The 13,675-nt window shown below is 67.7% G+C and overlaps 1 protein-coding gene across 3 annotated transcripts in view; it reads right to left on the reverse strand.

Annotated features, from left to right (window-relative positions):
* Positions 1-13,675, reverse strand: part of ABR (ABR activator of RhoGEF and GTPase) — a 41,630-nt gene that overhangs the window by 20,210 nt on the left and 7,745 nt on the right. Inside the window, exons 1-4 of one of the 3 annotated variants that reach the window (XM_026101398.2) lie at positions 12,855-12,962; positions 7,487-7,671; positions 1,503-1,607; positions 656-841 (exon numbers count right to left, since the gene is read on the reverse strand). In XM_026101398.2, the coding sequence (XP_025957183.2) occupies positions 656-841; positions 1,503-1,607; positions 7,487-7,671; positions 12,855-12,915 (537 nt within the window). In that variant the 5' untranslated portion in view covers positions 12,916-12,962. Of the gene's footprint in view, positions 1-655; positions 842-1,502; positions 1,608-3,729; positions 4,246-7,486; positions 7,672-12,854; positions 12,963-13,675 lie in introns of those variants that run through there. The other 2 variants (XM_026101400.2, XM_026101399.2) reach the window with 2 other exon arrangements.

Genomic DNA, 13,675 nt, shown 5'->3' on the forward strand with positions numbered 1-13,675 from the left:
GGGACACTCGCACCCTCTGCCAGACCCCAGGGATCACAAGCAGCTGGGGACGGAACCAAAGTCTGCACGCCTCGAGTCCGCACGGAGAGCCCGGGGCCTCGGCAGGGTGGTGGGGCCACACCAAGCCCCGTGCCATCACTGTGCCCCCCCGGCAGAGCTCCGGAGCGAGCAGCAGAGCGAACCGGGGACCGGACAGAGGGGCTGGAGCTGGAGCTGCTCCCCAGCACCCTCCAGCCTGCCCCCTCCCCGCCGCCTCCCCCAGCCAGGCCGCGGCACGGCACGCAGCAACCTCCGCTCCCGTCCGCAAGCCAGCAGCGGCCGCAAAGCCCAGCGCGACCCAGGGGAGCTCTCACCCCGTGCCCGCCCGAGCCTGCGGGCAGCCAGCGGCCCGGGGCGAAGAGGAAGCACTTTCCCTGCCTCTCCCCAGAGGGGAACCGCGCGGCTGCACCTGCGCCAGCCCCGAGGCAGAGCCAACCTACGCTTCACGCCAAAACCCCGCCGAGGCTCTCGCCCGAGGGCTCGCGGCCGCTCTGCGGTCGGCGGCCGTGCGAAGCAGCGGAGGAAGGCGGCAGTGGGACCGACCAGCGGAGCACGCGCTGGTGTGCAGCGTCCCCGGCGCAGAGGGGGGCGAAGCCGGCCCCGGGACGGCGCATACCAGTTTCTGGAAGAGGTGGCCCATGGTGATGTTGCTGTCCCACTGCTGCACCTTCGGGGACAGGCTGTCGTAGAACTCCTTGTGGATCTCATAGATGTCCTGGATCTTGTAGAAAATTGTCTCAATCTGCTGGAGGGTGAGGACAGGCTGCGACGTGGTGGCCGTGGCCTTGAGCGGCTTCATGGGCTGCCAGATGAGGAGGAGGGAGAGTGCTTGAGCCCAGGGCTTGGAGGGAGAATGACCCCAGAGATACTTCCAGTCCACAGCAGGGTTCACTGGGGCCCACCACTGCCCAGAGCTGCACCCAAGGCACCGCAACCTTGCCGAGCCAGGGCACCACTTCCGTGGAAGCAGGCAGTAAAGGCTGGCCCCAAACAGCTGAAGCTGTTTGTGCAGGGGTCCTGGGATGCTGGGGAAGGGACCTGAGCCAGGAGCAAGGGGTGCCTGGGACAGGGTCTCTGACAGGCACCTCTCTCCTTGCATGGCCAGGAGCGGGGATGAAGGGCAGAGCTGCTGCGCAGGGGCCATGCTCAGCTGTGCATCCTTGCAAACTTCCCTGTCCGCGGCAGCAGTGACCCCACGTTGTGCAACTGCGTCTTTGCCACGATGGCCAGTGCGTCCACAAGAGGAAGTGGGACTATAAATACCTCCATGCCAGGCACGCTGGTGGAGGGGCCAGGCCGGAGCAAAGCTGGCTCCAGCGTGACTGCTGCTGCTTTGCTCCCTCCGAGGCAGCTCTCAGGGCAGGCCTGCTCAGGGAGGGCTGTCTGGGAGGAAATGGCCCTATCTATCCATCCCTTCTGGGGGACATCCTTGCAGAAAGGTCCCCGGCTGGACCCGCGCTTACCAACAGCAGAGCCTCCAACTGGTTGATGTAGATCTCCTCGCTGGCCAGGAACCCGGAGAGCACCAGCTTCCGCATCTCCAGGCCTTTGCCAGCATCTCGCTCGCCCTGTGCAACACAGCAAGGAGCCCAGCGGGGTCAGCGGCCGGCACGGGAGGAAACCCCTCATTCCGCCAGGCCCATCTCCGCGGATCCCAGCACGGGAACGTGTCCCTGCCCGCAGAGGGGTGACCGTACAGCGAGGAGCAGGGAGGCCGGGCATGTGCCCGTTGGGCGACGCAGCCAGCCTGGAGCCAGCTGGCGAGCCGCAGGCTGTGCCGGCTTCGCTCCCCTCCCTGCTCCGGGCTGGCCGGGAGCCCAGCGCCGCTGGCAGCGCTCCAGCATGGCGCGGGCATGGCGGGACTCTCCCAGGGCAGAGTCCAGAGGCGCCGGTGAAGCAGTGCCCGGCGGCGACGTGCGGCCACGTGGTCCGGCACCACCCCACCCACCGGCCAGGGCTTTCTCCCAGGCCCGCGCCCGCTCCCGCGGAAGCACCACGCCACGCGGCTGCCGGGCACCTCCCGGCTCCCACCGCCCGCAGCATCAGTGTGGGGCCCGGGCCGCGGGAACGGTGCCCCATCCAACCTGCCATTCCTTGGACAAGCCAGAAACCTCCACCTTCCTCAGCAGGGGACGCGTCCCCCCCCGCAACACCAGCCTGCTAACGCCAGCGGGGCTCCCCCGGCACCCAGGCACGGGTTCCCCGTCCCCCGAACCTCCTCGAGCACCCAGCGTGCCCGCACCAGCTGCCCTAAGCAGCACACTCAGGAGCTGGGCTTTGCTGCCCGGACCAGGGCCGAGCAGAGCCGCAGCCCTGCAACATCAGGGCCCTTCTCGCACGCCCTGACCCAGCCGTTGCAGCCCATTTCAGAGGGGGAGAAGAAAAACTAGCTCAGTCCCCAGGTGCTCCAGGCAATGAGCCGTTTGGGATGCACCGGGGGAGTTTGGTCCCGCAGAGCCGGCGCAGGCAGGCTGGGGCAGGGGAAACGCTGCCGGGGGACCCGGCTGGTACGCGGGAGCCAGCCCCACCGGGGAGGGGGGGTGCAGGATGGGGCCTGCCCACACGCTCCCAGCAGCTCCCGGGCCAGGCGGGTGACGCTGCCAGCGGCCGAGCCAGGAAGTGCTCGCCCGGCTCTGCGGCCCAGAGCAGCATCGCCGCGCTCCGGCGGGCGCCCCACGCCAGCACGGCTCAGCCCCCGCTCCGCCAGCCGGCCCCGGGGGCTGCCGCGGCCCCCCGCCGCTGCCCGGGGCGCCCACCAGCCCCGCTCGGCCCCGGGGCACGCTCCCCGCAACGCTGAACCCTTGGGGCCGGGGCCGCGGTGACCGGTGCGGCGGGGGGAGCCGCGTTGTGCGCTCAGAGCTCACGGGCTCTTTGCCACCGATTAGTCACGGGCTCTTCCTGCTTCCCCTGAGGCCAGGCCCGGCGAGGCAGCCTGGGAGATATGGGCCCGTCCGTCCCCGGGGACTGCGGCACCCCCCGGGGCGATGCCAGCCGGACCCCCGCGAGCCGGGCGGCAGAGCAGCGGGACGGCCCCGGGGCAGCTCCCCGTGCAGGAGAGCCAAGGACGGAGTGGCTGCCGCTGCAGCCCCCTGCCCGCCCGGGCACCCCGGCCGGGGTGGCAAGAGGAGGGTGCCCAGCACGCAGCCCCCTGCGGGCAGCGGGGCCTTGCCGGGGTGCCCCGGGGCCAGGGCGCAGCGCGGGCACGGACGGCTTGGAGCTGCGTCCGGGGGATTTGCCCGTGGCCGGGCGGTGAGTCAGTAGCGCAGAATGGTCCAGCCTTTCCTGCAGCATCCGGCACCCGCTCTGCTGGGAGAGCCCCAAGCCACGACCACCCATCGCCGGCCGGCACGAAGGGCCCCTGCTGCCCCCGGCTCTGCACAGCCACCGGCCGAGCCCCGTGCGCCCAGCCCCTCGCCGTCACTGCCCCGTGCCCACCGCTCTGCCCCGGGCCATGGCGTAGCCAAGCCCGCGCTCAGCCCTGCTTCAGCCCAGGGGGACGGCGGGGCTGCAGCGATGCCCCCCGCGCCCCCCGCCAGCGCCTCGCTGCAGGGTGCTGCCGCCGCGGTGGCTCGGGAGCTGCCCGGCCAGGAGAGCCCCCAGAGATGTGTCGGCACCAGCAAAACGCCCCTTCTTCATCCCACCCTTGGTCCGGCGCGAGGCCCTGGTACCCCAAAGGGAATCTGCGCCCACCTTCTCGCTGGCCGAGAACGGAGAGCCCGGGCTGGTGGGGGTCCCCGGCTCGGAGTCATCTTCATCCTCCAGGACTTTATCCAGGTACCCTATGGCCTCCTCTTCCTCCTCCATGGCCTGCGAGCACCGGGGGGGCAGGGGGGACCTCGCGAGGCTCCGGCCGGGAGGGCCTACGCCGCGGAGCCGGCCTGGCCCGACGCAGCCCTGGAAGCTGGCCACGGTCTCTCGATGAAAGGAGCCATTATGGGACTGCCGGTGCTCCCGCCTGCCCCAGCTCGGCCCGTCGGCCCCGGCGTCCCGGCGGCAGAGCGACGGCGCTTCCCGGGCGGCTGCGGAACGGCGGCCGCGCCGCGGCGGAAACCCCGGGGCTGCCGGCGGCGGGGGACGAGGGCCAGCGCGGCTCTGCACCGGCCTGCGCCGAACGGCGCGGGGGGCTGCGGGCGGTGGAGGGCCACCCCGCCGCTCCGCCCTGCGCGCTCGCTACAGGAAATGCATGTCTTGGCGCTGGAGGTGGGGCCGCTCCGGCGGCGGCGGCGTGTGGTCAGAGCCGGGGCGCACGGCAGCCCGCCGCCCGCTCTCTCGGAGCCGGGTTTTGCAATGCCGAGCGGCGGCGGGCTCGGCCTCGGGGAGGCCAGCTCCGGCCGTCCTGCCTGCCCCCGTGCCGGGGGGGGGGGTCTCCGGAGGGAATCCGGCTCCCTCCGGAGATCTCAGCGTGGAAAGTGGGAGCCGCTGGACGCTCAGAGCATCCATCCTGCCTGCCGGCACCCATGGGGCTCTCACCGTCCCCCTGTGTCCCACCAGCAGGGAGACCGCAGGACTTTCCACCAGCGAGAAGTGACCTCACTCAGGAGGACAGCAGATCAGCTCCCACAACGGGGACCTGGACCTCAGCTCCCCGGGAAAAGGCTCCTGGAGTGCCCCCATCCCAGAGGAGACCTCGGCAGCTTGGCCAGGAAACGCGGCCGCGCACATGCACCCGTCTCAGCACCCAGCAGAGGTGAGCGCCGGCGCCTGGCTGCCGGCCCCGGCCAGACCACGACCCACCCCGGCAGCCGCCGGGGCACACGGGGAGCTGGGGAACAAGCTCTGGTGTGTGCGTCTGTGCGGACACCTCCGAGGCCCCCGCAAATGGGGCGAGACCAGACCGGGGATGGCGCCGGGCGCGTGAACCGATTATTTCAAGAGCTGTTTCGGCAGTTCCCCCCTCTCCTCTGCAGCGAAAGGGGAACCAGAGGCTGCGGGCGCTCTGCCTTCACAAGCCTGTTTCTTCTCTTTGCTCCTCTCAACGCCCACAGCAAATTCCTGGTGCCAGAAGCAAGGGCAGGAACACAGACACAGGGACTTTCCGGAGCCCACGTCCAGCTGTGGCTCCGTCTCGGCACGGTCACGGCATAGGGGTCTCTCCCAGGACGCCGGGACTCTGCACACAGCCAGTCCCCGGGGCAGGGCAAAGCCCCCGCACCATGGAAAGCCGCCTTCCACCCAGCGCACAGATTTGGGGCAGGACGCAGGCACGCTGGGCCGCAAGGATGTGGGGAGAAAGGCCAACGGCAAAGCACCACCCTGCCCTACGCCAAAGCCTACAGCATCCAAGGAGGGACCGGGCCACCTCCCTGCACAGGGACCGTGGCCTGTGCGAGGGCACCGACATTTTCCGGGCAGGGGGACAGACTGCGTTTGCACCCAGCTGCTGGGGGCTCCAGCCTCAGTCACAGCCGCCCCAGGAGCTCGCAAGAAGGGATGCCCTGCTAGAAACCCCCTCCAGACCCCGAGCCGAGAGACGTCACCTTCAAGCATGGAAAGGCAGAGATACCAGGCCCACCTCACCGGAGAAGAGCGATGGGGCTGCGCCAGGCACCCCACGGCACCCGGACACAGGGATCAACACACAACCTCGTGCCCATCTTGAGGCTGGAAGCGCAGAGATTAAAGCTGTCAGCCCCAAGCTGGAGGATTCATACGGCCCTCAGCTAAGCCCCAAGGCAAGCAGCTGCAGATAACGAGATTGGAGGCAGAGCCGGCACTGGGCTTTAAGGCTTTGCAATCCTGTTAGCTCCAGGACAGCGCAGGGCCAGCGCTGAGCTGAGACAGCCACTCGAGATCATTTCAATGCCTGCGTCTAGCCTGCACGGCTTCTCTGCCCAGGCTCGGTCAGTCCCGGGGAGCACACCTTCAGCAGCACCCCCCGGGGCCTCCCCATCCGCCATCCTATTTCCCCAGGATCACCGTGCACTTTCCTTATCAGCCCCTGGAGAAGGACACTATCCAGCAACATATGCAATGGCAAACCCCGGTGCCAGGGTCTCGGGGGCGGTGGCTATGTTGTCCCAGGGGACAACTGAGCTGCAACGAGGGGCCCAGAGCCTGGGTGGCTTGCAGCCAGCCCCAGGACCCTGCTCCTGCGCGTGGCCTGGTGGGGGGGAAGCAGCAGGATGGCCTCTCTCTCGGTGGAAGGAGCCCTTGGCTAGCTGGGGGGCTGCAGGAGGGCTCAGGCGGGGCCCACCTTCGCGGGCGGCAGCGCTGGGCGCCCAGAGGATGCTGCGCTGCCCATGCTGGGCAGGGGCGGGGGGAGGCAGGCGCAGGCACCCCACCCTGGGGAGGAAGCCACACCTCTCGGCTCCTCCGCCTCGACATCCGGGTTTAGGGCTTAACTCTTTCCGTGACACAAACCCTCCTGCTCTCCAACAGCCTCCGCCAGCACCAACCGGCCCCCTGCAAGATCACGGACCTCGGCCTAGCTGCAGATGCGCTGCAGGACGCGGCGGCTCGCCCTGCCACGCCGGCAGCAGCAGGCACCGGCCCGCGGCTCCCCCAAGCCCGGGCCCTTTCAGCAGGCGCTTTCTGAACCAGCCCTGCGCCGGGGCAGCGTGCCAGGGCCAGCGCCCCGGGAGCCGGGCGCGAGGCTGCCGCGCTGTGCCATGCCGTGCCGTGCCGCCCGGCCGGGAGCCAGCCCTCCCGGGGCACGCCGGGGAAAGCAGCACTGGGGACGGCAGCCCCGCTGCCCCCCGGCTTTGGGGAAGCATTTATTTCAAAAAAAAGTATTTTCTCCTTTTGGTTTTCCACTCCAAAACTTTCCAAACTTTTCTCCTTTAAAAAGAACGGATAAAACCCCAGTGGCTTCGCAGCCTCTGCTAAGAGCACAAGGAGAGCAAGAGTTAAATCTAAGTTTCCCAGAGAAGAGGAGGGGATTTGCAAGGTGTCCGTCTCCAGCGGGCGGGTTGTCCCCTGCGCCGCTAGATGGAGCTGGCAGCCCAGCGGAGCGGCTGTCCCCTGTCCCCAAGCTGGGCTCCTCCCCAGAGCAGAGGGACGGGGATGCTGGGGACCTCACACCTCCCAGCAACCCTGCCTGGAGATCCCAGCCGCTTCCCTGCAGGTTCGGGCAGCGCTGGCTCTCCAGCACCCGGACCCGGCTCTCCTACCTCCCTGTGCTCTCCTAGCTCTGCCACCGGCAGGCAGCTGCGTTTTCACCCGTCCCAAGGGGATGGCACCGATGTGGCCCTGAGCCTTCACCTTCCCTGTCTGCTCCTTCCCACAAACATGGCATCCTCCAAGGTAGCAACCAAACAACGTGCTGCTCCTCTCGAGCCGCAAAGAGGAGCCCAAAGCACGGAGGGCCACGGACAAGGAAGCCGATCCCAGCCATTTGGGTCACAGCAGCACCAGACCACCACCACCACCAGAGACACGTCCAAGCCGGGCAGTCCTCCAACACCTGCTTCAACCGCGCCAGCGCAAAGCTCCGCGTCCGGCCACCTACCCCCGTGCCGAGGCCGTCGGTGGGCGTGGGAGAGACGCCGTCCCCGCTGTCTTGGCCGCGGGCGCTGAGCTGGGGGGACATGGTGGGCGACTCGTCGATGTAGGGCATGGTTTCCGAGCCCTCCGGCAGGGCCTTGGGCTCCTCGTTCCCCTCGGCGTCGTAGTCGTCTGCACCATAGCTGAAGTCTAGGAGGAAGAGAAAATGGTGGCGGTCAGACTCCGGGAGCTGTTGCCACATCCAGGCCACAGGAGGGGGACAGGGACCCTCTCGCTGCCTACCAGGAGGGGGGCAGGGGGGTGGCAAGCCCAGGGTGGGCAACCCCTTGCCTCCATCGCCCCTCGCCCAGGCTCTGCCGCTTGCAGGACGCTCCGGAGCCCGGGGCACACAGCGTCGCAGAGCTGCGGCAGGCCGGCCGGAGCGCGGCGAGGCTGCAGGCTGCCCCACACGCCGCCATGGCGTGACGTGGCAGCGGCGGCTCGCCGCGGCGGCCCGAGTCGGCAGTCGCCCACGGGTAACCGGCCCCGTTTCCAACGCCCGGGGTCACGCGCGAGCGGCGCCCACCCGCGGTCGTCGGGCCCGGGCCCTCCGCCAGCCCTGCTCCGACACACTTCCCTACATTTGCATGATTAGCGGAGCCCCGCCGGAGGCTGCAGCCGGCTCTGCCAGGGGAAGCCATTTTGGGGAGCCCCGGGATGGAGGGGGACAGGAGCGAGGGGGGGGGTGGTCTGTGATGGCTCCCCCCAGCGTGGCGGGGGGCCGGGGTACGGCCTGGCCCGTTCCCATGGAAACCGCAGCCGGCTGCGCGGCGGGAAGGGGCGGATGCAGCCGCCCCGAGATGCTGACAAAGGGGAGGGCGGCCGGCGCCGGAGGGGGAAGGGAGCCCGGCCGCGGCACGGGGGTCCCGCCGGCGCCCCGGCCCCTCGCTGCCCCCTCGCGTCACGTCCCTCCGCCCCAGAAGAGGAGGAGGACGCAGGTGCCCTGGCCGCCGGGGACAGGGAAGACCGGGGCCTCTCGGGGCTGCCCGAGGCGGGATGCATGGAGGCACCGTCCCAGACCGGACCCCGGGGCCGCCGCCATGTCGCCCCTCCATGGCGCCCGCTGCCCCAGCGAGGGGGCTGCTTGGCATCGCTAGCCCGACTGCCGCCAACACCCCTCAGCCATTAATGCTTCACATGGTTAATAATTCAAGCTGATAAATCTTTAAATCAAAGAGCGGTGCCGATGCCGGGCAGGGAGGGAGGGAGCCCCGTCCTGCACCCCGGATGGGTGGAGAAGGGGAGGCCCGACACGGCCCTTCCCGCCCAGCCAGGCCAGACACGTCCGGTTCCATCACTCTCAGCACTCACTTCATTAGCAATTAGCTGCTAATGAGCTTCCCAGGAGGCCGAGGTGCCAGCCGCCATCGCCCCACCGGGGCGGCCATGGCGGCATCTCCATGGCGACGGCAGCATCCGCCCTGGGGGGGCGACGACATGGCGCCTCCCCTGAGCGCCGCGGTGCCCACGGAGCCGGGTACCCAAATCCGCCTGCTCCAGAGCGTTTGGGCCTCGGCTACGCTAGGTCCGACGGGAGAAGCCGAAGCAGCGAGGAGGGGGCAAACCCGGCGAGCCTCCCCCAGCCACGCGCGTGAAACCCGTCCAGGAAGGAGGAAGCACGCATGGAGCCCACCACGGACTGGGCAACACGGGCACAAGCAGCACCCGCGCCGGGGGAGAGGAGACTGGCAGCACGGCGCCGTCTCCCTGCCTCGCTGCCACGGTTGAAGCCGGCTTGGAGGCGGGGTAGTAAGCAACACGGTTTTAACGAGGCGGCTGGGGACCCTGCCACCCCCAGAGGTGATGTCTGCTGTGGTGCTGGGGAGGGAGGTGGTATCCATGGCATGCAGGGCGAAGGGACCGGCCTGCGGTTACACAGAGACAATCCTGGCTCTCCAGCACCCACCATGACCCCAGCAGCAGCTCCAGCGGTCGTCACCGCCTTCCCCAGCCCCAGGGATCCCCCCAGACCTAAGTGTCACCTGCAGTCTCTGCCTTGCCTGTTGCTCTTTCCCAGTCTGAGCAGATCAGCACCCCGGTCCCACACCCGACCTGGAGACGCGAGACCTAAAGGTGCCCTTTGCAACACGCACTACCCAAGCAGGGCAGCAAGAGAGGACCCCTGCGTTACCTGGAGAGCAGGATGGTGCCTGCAGCACTGAGCAGCCCCCACCACGGTCCTGAGAGCCTCCAGCCTGAGGTCCCAGAGGAGAGCCCGTGTCACCACTGCCCTGGCCCCAGCATTGCCTCCAGCTGCGCCACCTGCTAGCAGGACCCGTCAGGCTGATCCTGAGCTGTGCATTATTTATCAGGCTCCCACCAGGGGACGATGGGCAGAGGTCTCCCATACCTCCTTCCCCAGAGAGCCAGACAGCTCCAACACACGCAGCAGAGAGGGAACAGCACGTCCTCTAGGCCTGGGAGCCATCAGGACACTGCCAGTGCTACATCTCCAGCTGCAAGGAGACAAATCACCCACCAGCAGGAAAAATGACCACTTTTCGCTGCGCTCTTGACTCTGTGTAATGGGCTGGACCTGGATTGCTGGATCCAGGATCAGGAGACGCCAGTTGCAACCAGTGACCATCCCTGACTCTCCACATGGCCTCCGTTCTGATCTGGAGCAAAGCAACCAAGCCCTTGAGGGCTCTTCATGGACCACACTGCCTCCCTGGCAGCAAGACAGCAGCTCTTGTTCCCATCAGATAAACACCACTCTTTCCTGGGCTGGATTAGACAACTAGCCCTCCGTGGAGCAAGACCTGCACTACCTCTGCACTCCCTTCTGGTTGCTATTTCTCCCTCAGCCAAGACAAGGAGGGAGAGGGCACGAGCCAGGACGCACTGCATATGGAGCCCATCAGGCTGCACGCAGCCCCGAGGGGAAGCATCACCGCTTGGCATGCTGAGATCAGGGCCAAACCAAGTCAATCCTAGCAAGATGATCTCCAAGAGAGAGCACAGCCCAGGACAGCAGCCAGCTCCTTCACAGCCCAGGCCAGACCCAGGTCTCTAGCACAGTCACAGCAACTCAAGGTGCCCTTTTTTCTGTTTTTCCAGCCCCAGGGAGGGCTTGGGCACACCTCGACAGCTCATTTATCCTGTCCCATTTCCAAGGGAGAAATTCAATGTTAATGGGTAAGAGAATTTTGCTATTCTGAGACTGCAAGGTTTGGGAAAATGCCATGCTTTTACTATGGCTGGGTGAAAATTCACCATGACAACACTGATGCATGAGCTGGCCTCAGACCTGCCTTGCTCTTCACCACCTTCCTCCACAAGTCTCCTCTGAAGGGAGTGTAGTTCACAACAAAAACAGCACCTTCTCTGCACCCCACACTCCCTCTCCCACCCCACGAGCACAGCCCTGTTTGTGCCCATCAGATCGTCCTCTCAGGGTGCTGCTGCAGAACACAGCTTGCTGTTGTCCTGACATGCCACAGCCTTGGCACCACTTCCAGTTGCCAGCATCCTCCAGGCAGTCATGGCAGGAAGACACCTGGCAGCTGGAAGCGAGCCACACGCAGCTGCACAGGAGCCCGGGATGGCAGCCCCAGCGCCCACACGGGCAGTGCCCGGGCAGCCGGGTGCCCATGTGGCCAAGCACCCCTCAGCAGATGCACCCGAGCACCCCTCAGCAGATGCACCCACAGGGATGGAGACCACCAGTCACACCAAGAGCTTACAGCATGGACAGAGGCCTTTCTTCAGTCAAAGCATAGCTCACCCCGAGCAGGAGGAGGAGACACCAGCAAAAAAGGCATTTTCCAGTCTCTGGAGACAGAGCCCTTCTGCAAAGTTCCTCTCCAAGAGGGGCACCACAGCTCACCAGTCTGCTTGCAGGGGTGTTGTGGACTGTACAGGTCTGACCAGGCTACAGAAAACAGTTTGGCTGCTTGGAAGCCCCTTCTCACGGCTGCGCAGAGATCCAGACACCCAGGACCCAGGTTCACCGTTGCCTTCACTTACATGATGAAGGCCAGACCCTGCCAAATATCCTAGGAAATATTTACATGTTGAACAGCCTCCCTTGGGCCTCTATTCTCAGCAGCAAAGGTGGCTAGAGAAGGCAGCAGGAAGTCGGAGCCAAGCCAGCTCGGTTCGTAGAGATGCAACTGCTGGGAAGGAGTCCACAGATGCTAGGTCTGGATGCGGCCTCCAGGCTCTGTTCCAGCTGCCAGCACAGCCATAAGCAAGACATTGGGACTGACGATTTTGGAAGCAGCCTCCAGCTGCGGGTGTCTGTGTTGCTGGCTTCAGGCTGCAAAACTTTGGGGGGCTCAGCCCGCTTTCACGCCCAGGCCCACTCAATGTGCCCTCCAACTGCTTCCGTGGCCTCCACTCCCACTCACTCCAGGTTCAAAGGCGAGCAGATGCTAAATAGATGCAGGGAGAATGGGTCCTCCTATTCTTTGGATTCCCATCTTACCATCCCACTCGCTTGCATCAAACCTCGCTGCCCTACTGATCCAGACCTGCGCAAACGCCAGACTCCGAACTCAACAGCTTCGGAGCAAACATCTTCAGGGGAATTCAGACCCCCAAAACTACCCCCCACGCATGGCCATGCAGCTCTACACTCGCCCAGAACCAACAACAGAGAGCCTGCAACCGAGTCCCCCCAATCTCCTAGCTGTGTCCCCGGCTCCCCTGGCCATCTGCAAGACAGCCAGCCTGCCCTGGGGCCCCCAGGCTGCCGTGGGGACGGGATGGCTCCGGGGAATGCTCCTCCCGTGCCCGGTCCGGGTCTGCCCAACCCTGGGGTTGGGAATCGCACACAGCCCGCGCAGACGTGCTGCTGCAGGATCCTCCGGCCCTGCCGGTTCTTGGATATGGACCGCACAGGACTGCATTTCCACGGCATCTTCAGCACAGCGCCTCGGAGCTCGCTGCCACAATCACCGCTGGCGGACGGCGGGAGAGGAGGCTTCCCAAGGCCACAGAGAGCCAGGGATGTGACCTGGGGGAGAAAGTCCCCACGTCCCCAAAGACCCCCGCGGGCAGAGCAAGCTGCCAGCCAGCCCCAGCGAGCCCCACCGTGCCAGGGCCACCGTCACCGTCCTGCGGGCGCAGCCCCTCGGAGCGGCTCCCCCAGGCCCAGGGGGGGCCCGCAGCAATCCCAGCTCCCGCCACCCTGCAGCCGGCCCCGGGTCCCCTGCCGGCATCCCCCACCGCCTGCCCCTGCCCGCGGCTCGGCGGTCCTGGGGCGCGAGCCGGGATCCCCGGCACAGCATCCTCCCCCGGCACGACGCAGCGTTACACAACAGGTAGGGGGGGACCCGCCGCCCCGAGCCCCCGCCGCAGCCCTCCCGGCCCCCCGCCCAGGCACGTACTGCTGTAGAGGGTGTCGATCCAGGAGAGCCGCGGCAGGCCGCGGTGGCTCAGCGGCTCCATGCTCGGCAGGGCTGCGCCGGCTCTCAGCCCCGCCAGCCGGCTCGCATCTCACAACAAAGGCGGCGCGGGCGGGAGGCGGGGGGCCGCGGGCCCGCGGGGGCTGCACGGAGCGCCGGGCACGGCCGCCCGCCCGGCCGCACCGCCGCTCTTCTGCCGGGGCGCCCGGCAAAGGAGGTGCCGCCCGGCGATGGCAGCGCGTCCCGCCTCCCGCCTCTGCTCGCCGGGGGGGAGCCGAGCCCGGCGGCCCCCGCACACTGCCGCGCCAGCCCCTGGCAGGTGTCTGGGGACGGCGGGAGGGAGGGGACGGTGGCAGGTGCTGGGCACCCGCACGGCGGCCCGGGGGCGGCCCCGGCTGGGCAGCAATAGCGGGGGGCCGATGGGGTGCCCAGCTCCGCCGCTGCCACCCAGTGACCTTGGCATTGTCCCCTCCCCGCAACGGGGGGTGCCAGGCTGCGCCCCCTCCCCGGCAAAGCATCGCCGGCTCCTCGCCAGAGGCACCATCGGTTATCGAAGAAGGCAGCAGGCTCCTCCTCGTCCCACTCCCTGCTCCGGCGGCCGCAGGAGGCACCCAGGATCCCCCGCCACGGAAAAGAGGCAGGGGACTATCGCCGGCCCCAGGAGCCGCCCAGCATCCCGGGACACCGGTGGGTCCTGCCCCGTCATGGCCACGGCCCAGCGAGTGCCGGCCGGGAGCCGGGGATGGGGGGCTGCCTTTGCCCCCGCGCAGGGGGCTGGGGCTGGGGCAGGCGGCGAGCGGCCC

The sequence above is a fragment of the Dromaius novaehollandiae genome, chromosome 19 (genome assembly GCF_036370855.1).
Source record: "Dromaius novaehollandiae isolate bDroNov1 chromosome 19, bDroNov1.hap1, whole genome shotgun sequence".
Taxonomy (NCBI): domain Eukaryota; kingdom Metazoa; phylum Chordata; class Aves; order Casuariiformes; family Dromaiidae; genus Dromaius; species Dromaius novaehollandiae.